This window comes from Catharus ustulatus, chromosome 3 (assembly GCF_009819885.2).
Source record: "Catharus ustulatus isolate bCatUst1 chromosome 3, bCatUst1.pri.v2, whole genome shotgun sequence".
NCBI classification, from domain to species: domain Eukaryota; kingdom Metazoa; phylum Chordata; class Aves; order Passeriformes; family Turdidae; genus Catharus; species Catharus ustulatus.
In genome coordinates, this window is record NC_046223.1 from 49,407,855 (window position 1) to 49,427,573 (window position 19,719).

The following is a 19,719-nucleotide window of genomic DNA, read 5'->3' on the forward strand; positions in this document are numbered from 1 at the left end:
TCCTAAATTTCCATTTTATAATGTATGCATGCAACATTTTTTGGCATCATAAAACACAGAGCAAAATGATGAATTGCCCTGAAATTCCCAGAGAATTAGTCCTGATATGCATGTGAACACCAAAGGAATCCATTGGGATTCCTGTTAATGGAGTGACTACAAAAAAAAGTTGGAACGATTTGGCACTTATTATAAAGTTAGAATTTATCAGTCACTGCACATCAGTTAGTTTAATGCCTTGGCAAAATCCTTTGTATTTGACATGAGAAAGTGTAAAAGAGAAAACTGTTTTGCTAGAGAGCTCTGCTGGATGTAAAATTAAGTAAAAATACATTCATATTTTAACAGTATAATAAAATAAAAACACTAATAGTTAAGGAGGAATAACAGGCTTTGCTAAGTATCAAATACGTATATTTTATGAACCTGCATGTGTACCTCAATATTAGGCACTAGCAGAGCATTCATACTTTCTGCATAAATTTCTATGCAGCATAAGATTCTTAGAAAAATCTTCCAAAAGTACAGCTATTTTACTCTGTATTTTTCTGTTTCAGAATCTGAAAAATGTGTTACAAAACTGCATATTCCAGTATATCCTCCTCCTATTCTGGCAGGTATTAGGAATGTCAGGAAAGAGGTCTTGTCTGCTGGATATATGTGCTCACTCTCCTAGCCCCTGGGTGAAATTCACATAACTGCATGAATCTCAGAAATGTAAAAAGATGTGAATGCTATAAGCCTGTTTGTTCAGAGAGACAGATGGGTCTCCATCTGCACATGGCAATGCAGGTTATAGCACATAATGCAACTGTACGAGTCCAAAACTTAAAAGCCACTGCAGCTATGGCCACAGCACATGCATAATTTGGGATCTTAGGAATAGTCCAGAAACTGGGAGGAAGACAATCTGACTTTTTTCCTTATTAAAGTATAAATGAATGTGGAAACAGCACTGGCGAAAGGAAGGTGCTCTTTCATAACACACAGCAATCATGCCCTGGCAAAGGCACATTTTTTGATCTTTATAGGCTAAGATCAGAAAAAATCCATTTCCGTGCCTGAAACACAGGACTACTGTGTGGAGAGTCACTGCAAACATTAGCAGCTTATTTCTGGCAGTTAGATTTTAACAGGGATGCCTACTAAAAATTTGTGGAACATGACCTTGCATTTCAATAATACCTTTGGTTTGGACAGCTCTAAGAAGTACATAAATGAAAGCCAGAATGTGGGCCAGAGCAAACAGGCTTGTTTGGGGAGGGGAGACAGGTAAGAGGGAGGAGAGACAAAAAAGCAGTGAAATGAGAATATCTACTGCAGGAAAACATATTTGTGCCTAATAAAAACCCTGGTTTGGATAGGACGTCATCTACATGGCACACATCCTACAGGATGTTTAAAGTCAAGCTGAACTAGCTCAGCTAGAAAGCAAGGAATGATCAGATTTTCATGGGACAACTTTGACTAAGATGCCACCCCTTTTTAGAGATTTTTACTAATCATAAAAGCTCATAAAAGCTTGAGAAACTTTGCATCCTTCCCTAAGCAACCTTGGAATTGTGGCAGAACTCCCTGCATTCCAAAATATACTAACACCGGAATTCTGGCTACAGTTGATTAATCTGAGACACTGTATTCCAGGTTCCTTCACAGTTCTTTCTAAGGAGGTGGATTGAAATAAGATGCAAACCTTTTCCAAACAGAAGGGATCCACCTCTCTGGCTAGAGCTTGTTTCAGTTTCCTACAGTAACACACAGTGAGGACAGGCATCTGTAGGAAAACCTGCAGAGCTCTATTATAATTCTGTCTGTTACACACTTTTGACCCTCTCACCTGTCCCTTGTTACCAATGTATTTCTGCTAGGAATAGGGCTGATGTTTAGCCTTTTGGCACAGATTCAAAATCCTTACACTAAAAATGAACCCAACAAGCTGCTAGAGAAATATTCCCTTCTATTCCTAGGGCTCAGCAAGGACAGTCTTCCATTCAGCAGAGTTAACAATTCCACTATCCATGCAATGACAGGTTCAAAGCCTGTCTTGACAGTCAGCAGGGTCAGAAATGTGAATGAGACAGAAGTGCAAGGCCAGGCAGCCAGTGCTTGCCTTGATATTCAGAAGAAGGCATAAAATACTCAGTGTACAAGTCATGACATTTTTATATTGAGAACAGCTATTTTTAAGGATGCTGAAAAGTTGTCATGGTTCCCTTGACCTCTCTATAGCCAGACACTGTGAGAACAAAAAGAACATACAGACCAGACTGATTCAATAGACTTTCCATTAATTTTTATGGCATCTGAGGGGTGAGTCATTAAACTATGTGGCTTTACAGACAGTTACAAAAATAGATACTACTGTGTCAAGCTCTCTGCAACATAGTTAAAACTGTTATAGATTCTGTATAATAAGCAGAAAGCACAATGGTATATTTGATATCAAAGATTTTGCAGCCATTATCTGAAATAACTGATACAACCCACTGAGTTCAGAGTGCAGTCACTCTAGACCCAAAGAATTCATACTAAATCACAGTTAATAAGTTTTCTCTTTACATCAAAAAACCCTCTTACTCTTTTCAAAGTTCTGCACCATAGTCTACCCCCCCCATCTGCCTTATTTTAGTGTAAAGCCCCAAAGTCTTTGTCAAGAAGGTATAAGAAAGCATCTCTGGAAAAAACATTCTGAATGTTACTTTTGTTTTTCCCTCTGTACATTAAAATAAATTTAAAAGCACACTACTGGGATCCCCCTCTGTGGCTTGCAACCAAGGAAGTCCTCTGTGGAAAAAAAAAATATATATGCATGCTAATAAAAAAGTGACATCTATGCAAATGTACATTCCAACATACTTAAAAAGTTGGTATTTATCACAAGTACAACCAGGTCTTGACAGACAAGAATATATGCAAATTTTATTCATGAAAGTTAGTTCAAAGCACCCTTAATGTCCAGCTTCCCTAATAAAAGTGTATTACCTTCTGTCCTCCTTTCCCTGAGGTGCTCTGCACTAAGCTCATCAAAATGTAACTCAAAACCCTTGTCTTCTTTGATACCTGAAAGGCCACCACCATCCACCAGACTGGTCAGCAGTTAGCCACAAGTTGCCACTGACAGCTTGTAAAGCAAAACAAGTCAACTCCTTAAGCCATGCAATAGCTGCACCTGGCATCACCTCTCATTAGTTTTGTCTCCCTTGCTCTCAATGCCTCTTTCTTTTGCACACTCTGCTGAGACTTTTTCCTCAAATTGAGTGACAATTTGTCACTTCATGTGCACCAGCTGCAGTGGGTTCTAGCCTTAGACTTGGAGCAGAAACAAATGGTAAACAAAACAATGGCAAGGGTTAAGAAATGTACATATATCTGATAAAAGCACCATTAAGGAGATGGAGGTGAATTTCTTGTTTCAGATTTGAGAAAATTAGCATATATTATGGGGGTGGCTTCATGTCTGAGATAAGTTAGGGTCTAATGAAATAGATATGCAAAAGGCAAACATCTCAAGTAGATGATGAAATAAATATTTCAGGGAGTTAGCCATATCACCTACAATAGTGAAGGAGGTCTCTTTAAAGCTCTTTTCCTTATATTTTGTAGTAGCACAGTATACAAAATCAAATCTTCTGTGATGTTTGGGACTACATAACTGAGGTGTGAGTAATCTTTAAAAGAGTAGTCTGAAAAAATTTAAATAGAAAGCATGTAAAGAAAAAATATTTGGATATTTAAAGGCAAAACAAACTGAGTATTCAACAGTATCTCAGGACCAACATGTAAACTCAGCAAGTCTTGTTCACAGTATTTCCCCAAAATGTTAAAGTTACTCAGAGAAAGCAAACTTTGATAATGGTTATGTGTTAGTTTTACTAACAGAACTACTTTTCCAAGTGTCAAGGCAGGAGAGAATGACTGCTTTTAAATTGAACTGTGCTATGCTTTCCCCCTGGACAGTTTGGTAGAAGGAGGACATACCTTGTCCAGAAAAAGGAAAGTTCACTCAAAAAAACTTCTCATCCTTCTTCCTCTGTTCCCCGCACCCCCACCCCTTCCCCTTGCCCCTTCAGTGTACTATCATGCACTCCTTGCTGCTTTACTTTGAGAGCCAGGCCCAGGACCCTGGGCAGGTCCCTATGGACAGCAGTTTCCCCCCGCCCACTGAAACCCAGCAGTACTGGCTTTGGATATGCAGCAGTAAAGGAGAACACTCCAGGCCTTCTCTCATTTCTTACCACCCCAGCAGCTAAATCCTGCATGGGACCTTCCCTCCAACTACAACTGCTGAAGGGTAGAGAAGAGAGCACAGTCCTCTCCCACTCTGCAGCACTAGGAAAGCCCAGCAGGGATGCAGTCACCCCACGTTTCTCATGGCTGGATGAGCTTATTACCTCATCTGCACTTAGACGTGAGAGCTGCGGGGCAGTACAGCGCTTTGCATCACCCAGCTCGGCAGTGAACATCCCAGCATTTAGAAATGCAGCTCTTAGGAAGCTGGGTGTGACAGCAAGCACAACTACTTACTCCCACTTGTGCCATTTTGGATGCTGACTTCCAACAGGAAGGTGCTCTCCTGCTATCCACGTTATGATTTCATAAAGGACAAAGGAAATCTTGAATATCTGCCTTCACTTCAAACTGTTTTTACGAAGTGTGAAAAAACACTGCTTTGCACACATGCACCAAGACATGACAGGATCACTCCTCTTTTTTTGGGAGTGGGTATGGAAATCAGCAGCCTTGGTTGAGGTGCCCAGCAGCACAGGGCACTGTGTGCCCCAGAGACACAGCCTTTGATTTAGTGTTGCTAGTACAGAGGGCAGCCCAGCTGCCAGCGGTGAAAAGCCAGAATGCTGATGTTTAAACTGCTTTCTCAAACTGATATTTTTCTGGTTTGCCCTGCTAGAAATCCAGCAGCTTGCAGCCTAGAGGATACACCCAACACTTCTACATAAGCAGGGACTAACCTCGTCTTCGCTCCTAACGCTTCCTGACAGGATGTCTTTTACCAGGAAAGGAAACAACTGTAATTGAGCATGGCAGCAATCCATGTTTCCATGTAATCTTAGCAGCAGAAGAAGTGGTTTCCTGTAGCTCCTGTAAGCAAGCTGTGCCCAGGCTCCCCTTCACCAGTGCGACCCATCCCACCTGCCTGTACTATCCCTGCAAACCCTCACTCCTGCAGGGACCACGTGCTGTGCGCTGGCACGGAGGGGTAGCATTAATAAAGTAGCTTAAATAGACACCCCACATTCATACAAATCTGAAAACAGAGAGGCTGACTCTGCCCTGAAGCACTTCAGTGAAGACTCAGCTTTTGACTCTCAACAGCTGTATGGCACAGTTACCACAGTCTCAACCACTGTAGGTAGCGTATTGATGACCTAATATAATACTGCTCTTGCAAAACTTCTTGATGCTGGGCTCAGGTTTTTTACTGCCTTAACTAAGCTTCCTCAAGTCTCTTTGGAGAGTGTTTTACTTGGGAACAGTAAAGCACAGTTATCAAGGGGTTTCAGTTCATTTAATTAAGTTGAATACAATTACACTCCAGTGGGTCTTAAAAATGAAGAATCTACTTAAATATTATTTAGATGCACATCTTCTAAGTATCACAGATTGCACAGGGCTTCATGTTCATATCAGTTAGGGATATCAACCTAGCAATAAGAACTCTATCACTTGCCAGCTTATAATCCTTTCCACTCTGGGATTCTGTATTTTATTTACTCATTTCTCTTTATCTGTGTACAGTGAAGAAGGGCTTTTTGTGTTCCTGTGTGCTCATACTGCTTCACCATTGTCAAAGCACTTCCTAATTAGGCTAAATAGGCCTCTTACACAAATAAAAGAGGAATATTTTTGCCTATCAACAGAGCATATCCTACAGAGTCTGAGCTTGAATAACTGTGTGGTTGCTGTATCTCTCAGGTATTTCAAGCCCATATTTTTCTGAAGTGGGGACACAAAGGATGGCATGTGCTTGCTTCAAGGAAGTGCTCAATCCTGTGGCTGCTGTCAGTGCAGTGGCTCTGCCCACTGATAAGAGACATGAGGACACTGAATGAAGCTGCAACAGAGGAAGCTCAGATGGGACATAAAGAAAAGGTTCTTCACTGAGATTGTGTTCCATCACTGAAACAGGCTCTCCATGGAACTGGTCACAGCACAAACCCCATTAGAGTTCAAGGAGCATCTGACAATGCTTTTAGGCATCCTGTGAGGAGCAGGAAGTTGGACTAAATCATCCTTATGGGTCCCTTCCAACTTCGATATTCTGTGATTCTATGATGTTTTTACTGGAGACTGAATTAGTTACTCAGGTGTTGCACAACACAGAGATGCACCTCAAATTGAAGTACGAAACAGTTTGAAAAGCCCCATATGGCTAAAGAAGTCATAAAAAGCAGAAGCTGGCAGAACCCCAGTGTTAATGAAACTCATAAAAAAACTGTGTCTCTACTAAACCCAGCAGCTGATTCTCACTGATCTTAGGCCCTGAAACATAGGCTGAAAGAAAACGACAGAGACACTTGGACTTGGATGGTAAGCTAAGCTCTCACTTGAGTAACTTCTTAATGCATAGTGACATGAACATCAAAAGGAGAACATCCTGCTAACTAACCATTTGTCAGGACAGTTGTCATGCCAAAGAAAAACATCTCACCTAGTTGTAAAAGTGACAGTAACATGAAAATAAAGTATCTGATGGAAGGAGTTTCCTCACAGACTCTGCTTCTGAGATGAAAAAAGTGACTGCAGTCTCAAGGAACACCACCCCATAAACCCAGCAAAAGTGGTAGGACAACTTCTGTACTAGGCTGCATCTGAAGCAACACAGAACCAAGCAGAGAACTCTCTGAGCAAGAAGATGTTACACCACTTTTCACAGTCTGAATCATTATCAGTTTCAAAACAAAGGATGTATAGTAAACAAGCTCCTTCATTCACAGAGAATTAGGATTTGAAAGAAAACAAGATTTTGCTCTATGACTCTTTCAAAGGGAAAGGAAAATCATGTATTTTCAGATATGGCAATCTCTTCAAAGCTTCAGAGGTGCAAGGCTGGTTCAGGAGTTACATGTGAACAAGAAAACAGGGCATCAGACTGTCTCCAGGAAAATAGTAAATTGCACTTATCCCCAGCTTGTTTCAGCTAACCAGCCCTCTGCTACCAATTATCCATTCAAAGCATCTGCTGGCAATACCTTGATGGTTTAGTTTTACATTACTCATATACACATCAATGGTTTACCCATCTATAGCCTGCATTTGTCCCTAAGCAAAAACAAAACAAGGTGTGACCAACTAGACATGAGGGCTTACTTTGCACTACTGATACCCCTACTCAGTGTCTGAAATAAGCCTTTTCATTTCTGAACCAAGCTTAAATCTCCATTATTTATTTCCCACGTGCTCCCTGATGTCCACACTATTCAGCCACCTCCTCTGGGCCTCCAGGAAGTCAGCCTGCACACTGACCTTCCCCTGCCAAGGTCCCAGTGTGTGCTGCAGCCATTTCCTGCCATGAAGGCGGCAATTCTTCCTTTCACATGATCCTTCTAAATCCCTCTTCCTAGCAGTTGCCAGTTACCCGTCTCAGCTGGGACTCTTTTTGCTTTTCTGGTCACAGGAATACAACTCTGGATACTGACTCACTGCACCTCCATCCCCTGTCATCCTCTGTTTCCACTTTATATGACAGGTATTTTCCTAAGAGAGGCATGAGTCTGGAGAAAAACCCCTGCTTCACTATTTTTTTAATTTTTTGGTTTTGTAAACTGCTCAAGCCCCCCAGCAACTCATCTGCCTAAGAAAGGCAAGAGGGTCAGCAGGATTTAACACACCTTTTTATTCCCCTTTCCTCTCTCTTTCATGGCAGTTCATAAAATAATTAACTTCTGTAAGCATTCTGCAGTAGTTGTTATTAGGTTTGGCAGATGAAAAATGAAGATTTGTACAATCTTTTGTATTCTATTTACACTTGAGACGAGGATTAAAACCCACAAGTAACTTGGCAATGATTATTTGAAGAAAGTACCATTCTATCAGAGAGAAAAAACAGCATTAAGAACATCCACCTCTTTTTTTTTCCTCCTACTTTTAGTAATTAGAAACTCGAACTCCACACTAACCCAACCCAGTGAGACTCATCATGACTAGGATAACAAGGATATGCAGAAGGATCCCTTTCCCTTCTCATTCATGTGTGACCACACACCATATGTGGTATGAAGCTATTCTTTATCATCACCATCATGCCAGTATTTTGGAGAGATCCTTGACCTTATGTTCCCTTTTAACTTCCTGAGTTTAGATAGCTATCATGCAAAGCTTAGGTTTTACAAAGTTTATCCGTCTGCACACATATATTCACTCCCTGACACAAAATCTAAACAATGCATTTCTGGGTTTGGGCTGAGCAGGAAACAGTACACCTCACTGAACTGAAACATCCCAGTGTCCCTTCAATTCAGTACGCATCAGAACACGGCATCACAGTGGAATGGGACTGCACAGGATTAGACTCCATTTCTTCTCTCATTGTAAAGCACTCAGAATAAAGGTAGGTGTAATTAGTCAGGAAAACAGAATTCTTAAGGATAGGGCAGTCCTTTTGAACTGTAGGTACAACAGAGCAGTCTCCACTGATTAAACAAGAAACAAAACAGACCTTTCTCCCAAATCTTAGAAGAAAAATTTCCTTGAGAAATTTCCTCTCCTGACCAGGATTTTGGTTTTGAAGTACAGTATCATTACCAGTCCTCTGATAAAATGTTGCACACAGAAATCTTTCTCTCCAACCTTTGTATAAAACATGATATATTCCCCAAACATACTCTGAAGCATCGTGTTTTTAAAGCATAAAGATACAGTCATCCTGAAGATGGAAACTTGAAGACAGGAACCACAACTAACATACAACATGCAGCCCACACCTTTTCCTGTTTTACAATGGTTATTTATGAATTCTAAGGTGGGAAAGAAACCTAATAATGGAGTGGAAATCACAACCTCCAAGTGCTGGTGGATATTATGTATGAATACAAACACATTTATGTATAAACCAGGATTTTTATTATTGTCATCCTCAGAAATTATAAACAGCAGTTAAAATGCAAAGGATTTATCAGCAGCTTTCAGAGCTACTGCACTAAAGTGGCCAACCACTAAAGCTCCAAAACTCACAAGCATTAATGATTATTCTGTGTAACTGAAGGCTGTGTTAAGTCTATGCAGTGATATTGATAACAATATGAAGCATGTCTGACATGGATGGTGAAAGGAGATTACTCTTAATTTAGCAATGGAAAAGAAGTATTTTTAATTTGCACTCCATCCCTAGGATTACGCTAGAAATTTCTGGTATAAAAGCACCTTGTGGCTGAGTTGGAATATGCAGCACATGTCTGCTGGAAAACAGCAAGCACAGACTCAAAAGAGAAAGAAAATATTTCAGAACTGCAACAGATATGGATAAATATAGATAATGAACAGGCAGAACACAAACATCCCTGGGAATGTATAATGTGTAAAACCCACAGATTCTTCAGCAGTGACATATAATTTCTAAAGGTATATATTATGACTCACAAGATATTATTCTGGCAAGCAAAATTCCTTAAAAGCCTAAAATGCCTTTTTTTTCTGAAGTGCAATGCAATGCTATGCAGTCAGCTCTAGCACGTGTTTTCATCCAAGCTCCAGCTGTGGATGTGCAGTTGCTGACAGAACTTTTAACAGTGCCACCATGGTGCAATGAGCTCTCATGTTTCCTCTGTCAGGTTGGGCTGGGGTTGCAGCAAAGCAAAGAGCAAGCTCTGCAGAGCAGGGTCAGCCTGGTGCTGGCATTGAAAGGGGCAGGAGGCTCAGCTCATCTGAACATGTGAAAGAACAACAAAAGATGCATTTTCCTCTTTTCTTAAAAGCCTACAGGCCACACATTGCTCTGCTATAAATAAACTCGTGCCTTAGGCTCCTGAAGTTTTTATATAAACAGTGCAGAAAGCAGACCCTTTATCTTTTGTTTATCTTCTGTTTTTATCATACCTATCAGCACTGCACAAAGCAGCTTCATTCGCTGGTGAGAGGGTTAGGAGCATCTCACAATCAAGAGATTGCTCATGTATTCTCCATTTAATATTGTAACGAGCATGGCACTGTTTCCACTATCATCTATCAGCTCTCATCATGCCTGCTGCAAAGCTTTCAAAGCATTGCTTTTATTATTATATTAAACAGTTACCTAATCTCCTTTACACACGCTCCCACGCACAAAGAATATACTCCAGGTGGAGAACATTGTGAGATTAAATATTAGCAGGTTGTTACCTACAAAGAGCAAAAAGGACTGTATATCATAATAAATACAGTGACAATGATGAAACATAAAAGGATGTATTTATATTCTAGATAATTGTATTACCATACTTGTAATCATCACAGTGTATGTTTACCCACACACGTGAAAACAAACGTATTTTCTCCATCTGAAGGCCTGATGATGCAAACTGATCTCAAGAGCATATCCCCATGTCCATGCAGAGCCATGGGGAAGTCAAATCACCAAAGTCTAGTAGTCTTGTAGGAGAGCAGATCTGTAACAACACTCCAACCAGATCACACTCAAGTTGTGACATGGGTATCAGAAACCAGTTCTCCAATTTATTGTATGACTGTCCACTAAAAAGCCTGAAAGTGTGATTTATAAATAATTGCTTTATTATACTCTTAAGTTTGTTCACCCAATTTTCCAGCTACACCCTGTTTAAAACTGTTTTCCAGATAGGTTATACAATCCCCACTCTCAATTTCCAGCTCTTCATAGGAAACATGCCTCTAAAACTAGTATGTAACTCAAAAATGCTTATACAGGTGTCATTAGAACTCAAACCATTATATATTTATTACAATAATCTTAGTTCAAATAAACCTGGTACATTATAAGTCTGTGTTTCAAAACACAGCAGTAGACAAGAAAGTTCTGCTATCACCATAAGCCAGGAAAAATGTTCCCCTTGCCTCAAGAAGGTGAAAGCAGAGCCAGGACGCCCACACCTGACCCACACCATAGCAACTGCACTGCGGGGGAGAGGGCACAGGTAGCTCCTTTTATTTTTAATGCCATTATTTTCAATAATGGAAATCTGTGTTGTGAACCTTTGTGCCCAAAACTTGTTGTAATTTTTCTCTGCCTGTCTCTTGATGTCAGGCAGAAATAAAACCCCTTCATATCTCTTAACCTTATCACACAACATGTCTACATATATTTTAATGGAGAACATATCTTTATAGTAGAAACCTGATTTTTAGACTGGCACATAGGAAACCCAGTTTCTTCCTTTTGTCCATTTTCTCATGAAAAACATGGAACTCAGATCCCTGCAAAGCTACCTCAGTATCTCTGCAGTCACAACCACCTTCTTCCTCTGCCCACCACTAAAAATGCCATCAGACAAAGCGGCAGGTTCATTAGTCATCAGCTGTGTCAAGCAATCACTCAGAGGAAAATTGTTATAGCAGCATTCAATGTTAAAACATTGATGTATTGTGACAAATCACTTTGCTGCATCATTACAAAGTAATTCCTATTCCTCCTGTCTTTCTGAACCTCCTAAAGTCTCAACACAGTGTGCACTCTACAGCCATTAATACTGTCACAACTGGGTAAGTAGAAAAGAAGGCGGCCCAGGCTGCTGCATGAAGGAAAAGCTACAACCACAGATGCCAAACGACAAGAGGGTGACCCAGAAAGGTGCAGGAAGCAGGGCTGAGCACCCTGTCCTTCACAATGCCACCTTGGAAGGGAAAAAAATCCTGAAGGAACATAGCCCAGGGCCAAAACTGGAACAGTTCAACCTAGGTCTGGAAGGAGAGATTCTGACTCAAACTCCTTTGCCCTGGGCACTACCCGTTCCCTCTGTCCCTTGGCCCTGTGCCACAGCCAGGAGTGACCCTGTGCTCCATTTCTGCACCCTGGTTCCTCCGCTCTGCTCTTGTTTGCACAGCACTTTATACAATCAGCACTAATTTACAGATTTCTACACAGCATCAGACTAAGGTAAATTAATCATTACCTACTTCTGTAAAATGTCATTTGCTCCAAGACACACTGAAAATAAGAAGTTCTCACCTGACTGTAGAAAATTATAGCCAACATGTGTAGCATGGTATATTGTATCCCATGTAATAGTCCTTCTTTAAGTGCTTACGTGCAACTCCTTTTCTTTTTCCACACCAATTTTCACATTTTCTTTCTGCTTAGACTGTCATTCTTTTCATATCCACAAAAGGAAGAGGGCATCATTACAGGCAAATTCCAGCAACCTTGTATTCCACTGCTCTTAAAAAACAGAGCTTGGTTGACTGACTTTCAAAAGATGAAAAAGTATAAAGTAAAAGAGTATTTACAAGTTGGTATTCACAGCAAATCAGCAAGAGAAAGAATTTGCTTTCAAGAAAGAATGAAGAAGGCACCAGAACCAAAAGCTCTTATCACTCCTCATGGTGTAGGGTCTTATGGGGACTAAACTCTCTGATGGAGACATCTGTTTTATGTGCCATGACATGCAAGAAAAAGCCTAGACCAAAGGTTATCTCTGTGAGCTGTCTTTCCTCATAAAGGGATTAGCACTGCTAGGCATAACATTTCATGAAAAGGCAAAGGAGATGCAACAGGTTAAGTTTAAATTATAAAAATTGAATCCTACACCTAAACTGACAGTCAGTTGCTCTCTCTTTTGACTTCTTTATTTGAAAGCAAAATACTCTCCATGGTTTTGTAAAATAGAAAAAATAATATCTGCTAGTTTGAAAGCAGGGGCCAGGCCTTCTGGGTTTATCCTTATTGTTGCAAGTGGGATATGCTTTAGAAAATGTGCTCCAAAAAGAGGTTGGAACCAAAATGTTTTGAATCACAACATCCCAAAGCACGTTTTGAGTTAATTACACAGCCACAGTGCATTAATTACAGTGCCACAGGCCCTTTGCTGACATGTCATCAATACAAACCATAAAAAACAAGTATATTGCATTTACAAAAGCACATTCTACCTGAAGCAGCTATTCAGTTGCCTGCGTATTTCACAGAGCTGTGCTGAGCATCCATGATCTCAGCTGGAGTGGCTTTTGGTGCCAATCCGACACCAGAGAAACAGTCACCTAAAGACAAACTGAGAGCAACAGAGCAGAGATTTCCATAGGAGGTTACAGTGATTTAATGAGTGTTTAAGGAAGAGCAATCCTGGAAGAAATCTTTGGCTGGTGTTAGCTGCCACAACTCCTCCTGGCAGTTCTACAACTGCTTTTATCAGCTGGGGATCTACTTCCCTGATCCTTCCAGATATCCAGACTCCCTGGCTTAATATCAAATTCCTCTTCCCAAAGTATGTTAGCCAGTATCCAATTACATGTTATCACAGCAGCATTATCAGCTGGCATCTTTCTCTCTTTTGGTTTTTTCTTTACTACTTTGACAAGAAATTCAAATAGTCACTTTAACATAGAGACCAAGACAGATTATGTATGTAAATAGTAGGGCTCTTGGTAGCCAAGTGAGCTTTATTGTCCTCAAAATACTCTGTTCTTTTCAATTAACAGCAGATGGTAGGAAAGGACTGGTTTTCGCTAAGCATAATTGCAAAATATTATCAAAAAAGAAATTTTTTTTTGTTTCAGCTGTTATAATTGATTCAGTAGTTTGAATAAAGAAACTAGATACTGCTTTGAAATAAAAAGTTGGAAAGACTTCTAATTCCATTCTTTCAAGTTCTGTTGTATCTTCTGCATCTTGGCCATTAAAGACAAAATCTCCTCACACGAATAAGACACTTTCTTCAGTGAAACTCCAGTTCTACTAAAATTCATCAGTGTTTTGCCAGTGATTTCATTAATGTCAGGATTTTGACCCAGGTATCTATCCTATATATTTATACAAAGGAAGAACTTTGCATAAACAAGAGGGACATTGGAATGACTTCCCTGTACTAAGGTCAATAGCCCATGTTTTGAAAGCACATCTTTAAAAGAATGAAGTTCATTATTTTCATTTCATACTAAAATTTGTTCTCATAAAATACAAACTTTTAGACCTTTAGCAAAAAAGTGTTTGCTACTTCCACATCAAAACATGATTCTATGCCAAAAATATCCCTTTTTATAGCACTGAGTTTTGGTGATGCAGAGAATTTCTTTATTACCATTCACAGTCCACCTCTCTCTAAAACCTTAATACATTTTGAATATCCATCATTGTTTTGAAACACTGAAAATTATAATTATCCAATACATTCCAGCATGCGCTTGCTACAGACTAAGCAAAAGCTTTTGGGTATAATTTTGTTATCTAGCAAGGTCTGTTAACAGCACAAATAGCTTGAGGTGCTTATACCACAGCTGCACCTATGGAATATTTCATCAGAAAAGTGCAAAAGGGAAAAGCCACATTTACTTCAGCATGACCTAGTGCAGCTGCAAGCATACACTCAGTATTTATCAAATACAGGGCTATTATGTGACTTCAAAGTCCATAAAATATGCTCCTTACAAGCAGCACTTGACAACTATTTGCTTCCCCTCCAGACCTGGGATCTGCCATCACAGGTTCTTCCTAATGAGGTCCTATTTTAAGGAACATAACTAAAAACACACAAACAAATTTATTTATCCATATAAATATGGAGATATATTGTATCAGTATAAATATTGATCGAAATATCAATTTGTATTTTGAGTAACTTCATTACTGAATACCTGTTAGTGGGCTGACATTATGGCCTCTCCTCCTAATTCAGCACCTAGAGAAGACACCACCACACTCCACAAGGATTCCAGCAGGGCCAGTGGGAGGAAGGCAATGCCTTTCCCTCCTCTTCCCCACTGCTCTAACTTCTCAGTATGAGGAAGGAAGATTCAGGCATTTTATCACTTCTATGGAAAACTTCTTTTCTATCTCTAAGGAGAGCGAATTGCTGGAACAGGCTGCACAGAAAGATCGTGCAGTTTCTGTCCCTAGAGGTTTTCAAGACACAACTGAGTAAAGCCCCAGGCAACCTCACCTGACCTCAGAGCTCTTCTGTTTTAGCTTGAGGATAGGCTAGATGCTGCCTGAAGTTCTTTCCACCCTGCACCATCCTACAATCATGACTTAAGAATGCATTTTTCTCTTTCATTCCATCAACAAACTTTTGATGATCATCTTCTTTCTTAATTTCATTCTAGTTTTCTCCTTCCAAGATCACAGAATCATAGAATGGTGTCTATTGGAAGTGACCTTAAAGATCATCAAGTTCCAACACCCCTGCCAATGGGCAAGGATATCTTTCACTAGACCAATTTGCTCAGAGCTCCCCATCCAAGCTGGCCTTGAACAGGACACACACAGCTTCGGGCAATTTGTGCCAGTGCCTAAGCACTCTCACAGTAAAGAATTTCTTCCTAATATCTAAACTAAATCTACTTTCTACTAGTTTAAAGCTACTCCCCCATGTCCTGTCACTACATGCCCTTGTAAAAGTCTTCATGTTTGTTGTAGACTCCCTGCAGGTACTAGAAGTCTGCAACTAGGTCACCCTGAACCCTCCTCTTTTCCAGGCAGAACAATTCCAATCTGTTAGCCTTTTCTTCGAGGGAGAGATGTCCCATCCCTCTGACCATCTTGGCAGCCTTCTTTTGGACTTGCTCTAACAGGTCCATGCCCCTTCCTGTATTGGGGACCCCAGGGTTGGATGGAGCACTGCAGGTGGGAGTCTCACAAGAATGATCTTGGTTCTTCTCTCCTGCCTCTCTCCCTCTGCTAGTGCACTTCTTTGGTAGCTTCCAGGCTGTTGCAGGGCCAATCTGGCCAGCATATCACTGCGCCAGCATTTTCATTTATAGAGGTGTCCCCAGTGAATCATTTGGTGTCTACATCTGTGCTCCCCAGAAAGTTTTGAGTCATGAACTGCTACAGATCCCAGGAAATTGAGACCCATGCTCTAACATAATTGACAATGCAGAAGTAAGGCAGCTACACAGGCCCCTGATGGGGCATCCTGGACTACAACCAACCAGCTACAGACTCCCATTTGGAAGCCACAACTCCAATTTACTGCTTGCCTTTTGCAGCACAGGTTTGAAAGACACAAAGCTCTATGCATCACAATGATGAGCAGTGGGAATGACACTACAACTACCTCTTCTTTGCCTTCAAACAAGGACAGAGCACTAAGTAAGTTTATACTCAGTTGATATTAGGACCTTATTTTGCAGCCCGCAAGACTAGAAACTCTTTCAAAATCTGCATCTGAAGAAAAGTGACAGCATGCAGTGAGTAAAGCTTCGGTCTTCCCTGTTATAGGAGATCCAACACAATGTATCTTTGCATATTTGTAATTGTGTTGCAACACAAACACTGAAGTAAGAAATGCTAATAATGCCGAGTGATGTTTACAACTGATATAAACCAGCAACTTCATAATCACAAGATGATTCCTTTCTGTAAAGCTGACCAACTCTAATACAAATTATTTTAGCACAGTTGTATTAGAAGACAAATAATAATTAAATAGCTTTGTTTTCCCAGGAAGGAAACTAGCTTGTATGGTCAAAAGAAACCTATTCAATTATTAGTTGTGTGACAATCAGATCTTTTTCTGCACTGGCTTCAGCATGCTAGGCTGTTGGTCTGGCCTCCTCTAACACTCCTTCCCAGGCATCCAATAGCACTTTGCTCTTACTAAATGCAGTACTGAAACCTGCCAGAAAAAGAGAGAAAGAGACTGTTCATAAAGTACCAACTGTGTGCTCCTTACAAACTGGCAGAACTGACTCTACTTGCACTCTTAGATTAAAATCGTTAACAGTGAAAAAGTGTACGCAGTTGGGTGCTATTAAACTGAACATCAAGTCAATGGAGAATTTCAACGAAGAAAAGGAATGAGACAGGTTTTTTAACCTGATTTTGAATATTAACAATAAAGTCCATGTGGTAAAAAAAAAGCAACATAAAATGCTAATTAAATTTTCTGTTCAATTCTATAGCACTTCTCGTGAACTAGATCCTATAGGTTTACCATTCATTATGTTCCATGGCAGTTTTCCAAAAAGTATTTCTTTTAATATTCTTAAATGTCTACTGGTTAAATGTTAACAACAAAAACTAACATGCATCAAGCTTATTCATTTGCTTTTAAAATGAATAAACAGGCACTCCACTGTTGATTACCACATTCCTGTATCACTGGAAGGCTGCCAGCTGCAGTACGTATATAACGTTAGTATTTGTTTTTTTGCTGAGTGGCAGTCCTCTGCGGTAATTATCATCTTGCACTTAAAGTAAATATTATTCTCTCGCTGCAAGTAGAAATAAAGGATTGACTCTTCCTGTATTTTTACTGTTTGCCATCCAGTCCGTCCTGTCGGTACGCGACGTGCCCATTAAACGTAATTCCTTGAGCCCTCGTTACTGGGGCCATCTCTTTTGTCTGTAACCAGTGAATTACGAGGATTAGTCCTTCCTCAGAAGATCACCGGCGCAGAAACTCCACAGGCCGTAACCGAGCAACTCGTTTCCAAAAAACTACCGGGAGTAAGAGCTTCGAAGCCGGCGCCTGGGAGAGCCGCGGGGCCCCGGGAGCGCTCCGGGACGGGCGGCCCCCCAGGAGCGGGGCTTCACCCCGAAACTCTGCGGGGCATGCAAAGGCTGCGGCGACACCGCCTTCAGCCCAAACTCCCTGAACTGGCGGCACGCCGGGGCGGGGGGTACAATGCGCCCATTGATCCGCCTGAACCGGTGCTCCCGGGTGCGTCCCCGCCGGCGGGCAGCCCCTGCCCGGACCCGCTCCTCGGCAGCGCTCGGCGCGGCCCTTCCGCCCCTTCCACCACGACAGCCCAGAGAGCTCTACTCCAGAACCGCGATGAAGGCGGCCACCGACACAACCGGCGGCTTTGCCCGTGAAGTTAGCTTTTCTGGGACGTACGCGCCCGCACAAGCCGGGCACGCTCCAACTCGGGCAAACTCCGCAGCAGGTGCCGGGAAGAGCCGGAGAGCGCTCCGCAGCATCTCCATCCCCCCAGCCCATCCCCAAACACCCGTCCCGCGGCAGGCTGCTCCCGTGGCCGCCCCGGCCCCAGACCCCGTCCCCACCGCACTCACCAGGATGCCCATCACGTCCGCCCACAGCTGGGCGAACACCTCCGACGTGCCGCTCTCCGCCGGGGCGGCGGGGCCGTCCGCCCGCTCCCCCTCCATGGCCCGGCCCGGCCGTCGGATCAACGCCGGCTCCCCGCCGCCGCCGCGGCCGGCCCGCCCCGCCCCGCCATCCTCCCTCCCCCGCCCCGCTCCGGCCCGCCCCGGGACACCGCGGGACGGCCCCGCCGCCACCGCCCCTCAGACTTTCGACCCAGCGACAGAGCGGCTGGGTCCCTCCTTCCCCGCCCGCCCGGCGCATGTGGCCGCCCCAGGGCGGCAACAAAGCGCCCCAGCGCCGCCCCGGCGGCTGCACGCACCCCAAAAGTCAAGAGCCGATGTCGGGACGCGCGTGGTCGCTGGTGTAGCTCTCGCTGCCGCTCTCGTTACCCCTCGCCTGAAGGCCGGGAGTTCCAGCAGCCAAGTCAGCATCGTTTTCTTAACACTGGGGAAAGACTCTGGGAAGAGGTGTCAGCCGCACACATTGCACGGCGGCAGCGCAAGGGGCACCCTGTTAGTTCAGGTTCAGAGTTTGGGTACCGTGACCACATCATCCTCACTGTCACCAATCGGCCTCGAGAAGGGACTTTGAGAACGCTGCCTCCCCAACGTTTGTGCCTCCTGTCCCCTCTGGTACCACCCCCAATCCCCATTATAGTCAAATTAAATAATTACTGACTACAGACAGCAGCAGCAATTCTCCTGCATTCTACTTGGGAAACTGCTAAGAGCCCCCACATATGCACTTCTTGGGGAAGGCACGTTAAATAACAGTGGCCAAACCCCACTGCCTGTGGATGGGAGGAGTGGCAGAGGTCAGCAGAAGAATGACCTGAAGGCCTACCCACCACCTCACACCTCAGTCCAGCTTCCGCTGTGACTAGCAGCAAGGAAATTCTTTGCTCTTAGTGCTCATTCCTAAGCTTTGAAATGTTTAGATGCTTCTTGAGAAGCTACGTTTCAAGTTGCCATTTATTGGAAGCACCTGTCTGCACAGGGTGGCAAGGAAAGTGATGTATTTAATAGACATGCAGCTGTCACACACTGGCCAAGCATTCTGAGAGCTCACAAAGCTGAGCAGTCAGTAGATCCTCCAACATCCTTCCTGCCCTGCTTACTGCCAGGCTGTATGTTGCATGCCCTGCACCACCCAAACACAACTCAGAGCCTGCCCCAGAAACTGTGCTCCCCTCCAAGTTCTCTGTTCAGCCCCAGGGTCTCCTGGTACCAGGCTCCCCTCAGCCCACCTGCCAGCCCTACAGCTGACAAGGCTCCCACTGAGGGCACAGCACCGGTGGCCTGGGAGGGCTGGAGCAACAAATGATACCATTTGTTGGCTGGGCTAAAAATAGTACCTGGAGAATGAAAAAAAAAAAAAAGAAAAGTGGGGTTATTGCACACATCTTCTCTCAATGTTCTCAGCAATGCTCTTTTTCTGTCCTCAAAGCTAAGATTGAGTATTTTAGTTTGTAGGCTAGCACTGGAGAGAAAAGCTGGCCAAAACTCTTTCTCATCAACTGCCAACAAAAAAAGGACAAGATTTTTCTAAACAC

The 19,719-nt window shown here is 42.6% G+C and overlaps 1 protein-coding gene across 5 annotated transcripts in view; it reads right to left on the minus strand.

The window, feature by feature from the left end:
• LOC116993511 (SAM and SH3 domain-containing protein 1-like) overlaps positions 1-19,719 on the minus strand; it is a 528,294-nt gene that overhangs the window by 102,262 nt on the left and 406,313 nt on the right. For 2 of the 5 annotated variants that reach the window (XM_033054181.2, XM_033054179.2), the window contains exon 1: positions 18,134-18,253. The exons of the other annotated variants lie outside the window; for them this stretch is intronic. In XM_033054181.2, coding sequence (XP_032910072.1) covers positions 18,134-18,229 — 96 coding nt within the window. In that variant the 5' untranslated portion in view covers positions 18,230-18,253. Of the gene's footprint in view, positions 1-18,133; positions 18,254-19,719 lie in introns of those variants that run through there. 5 annotated transcript variants of the gene reach the window in all.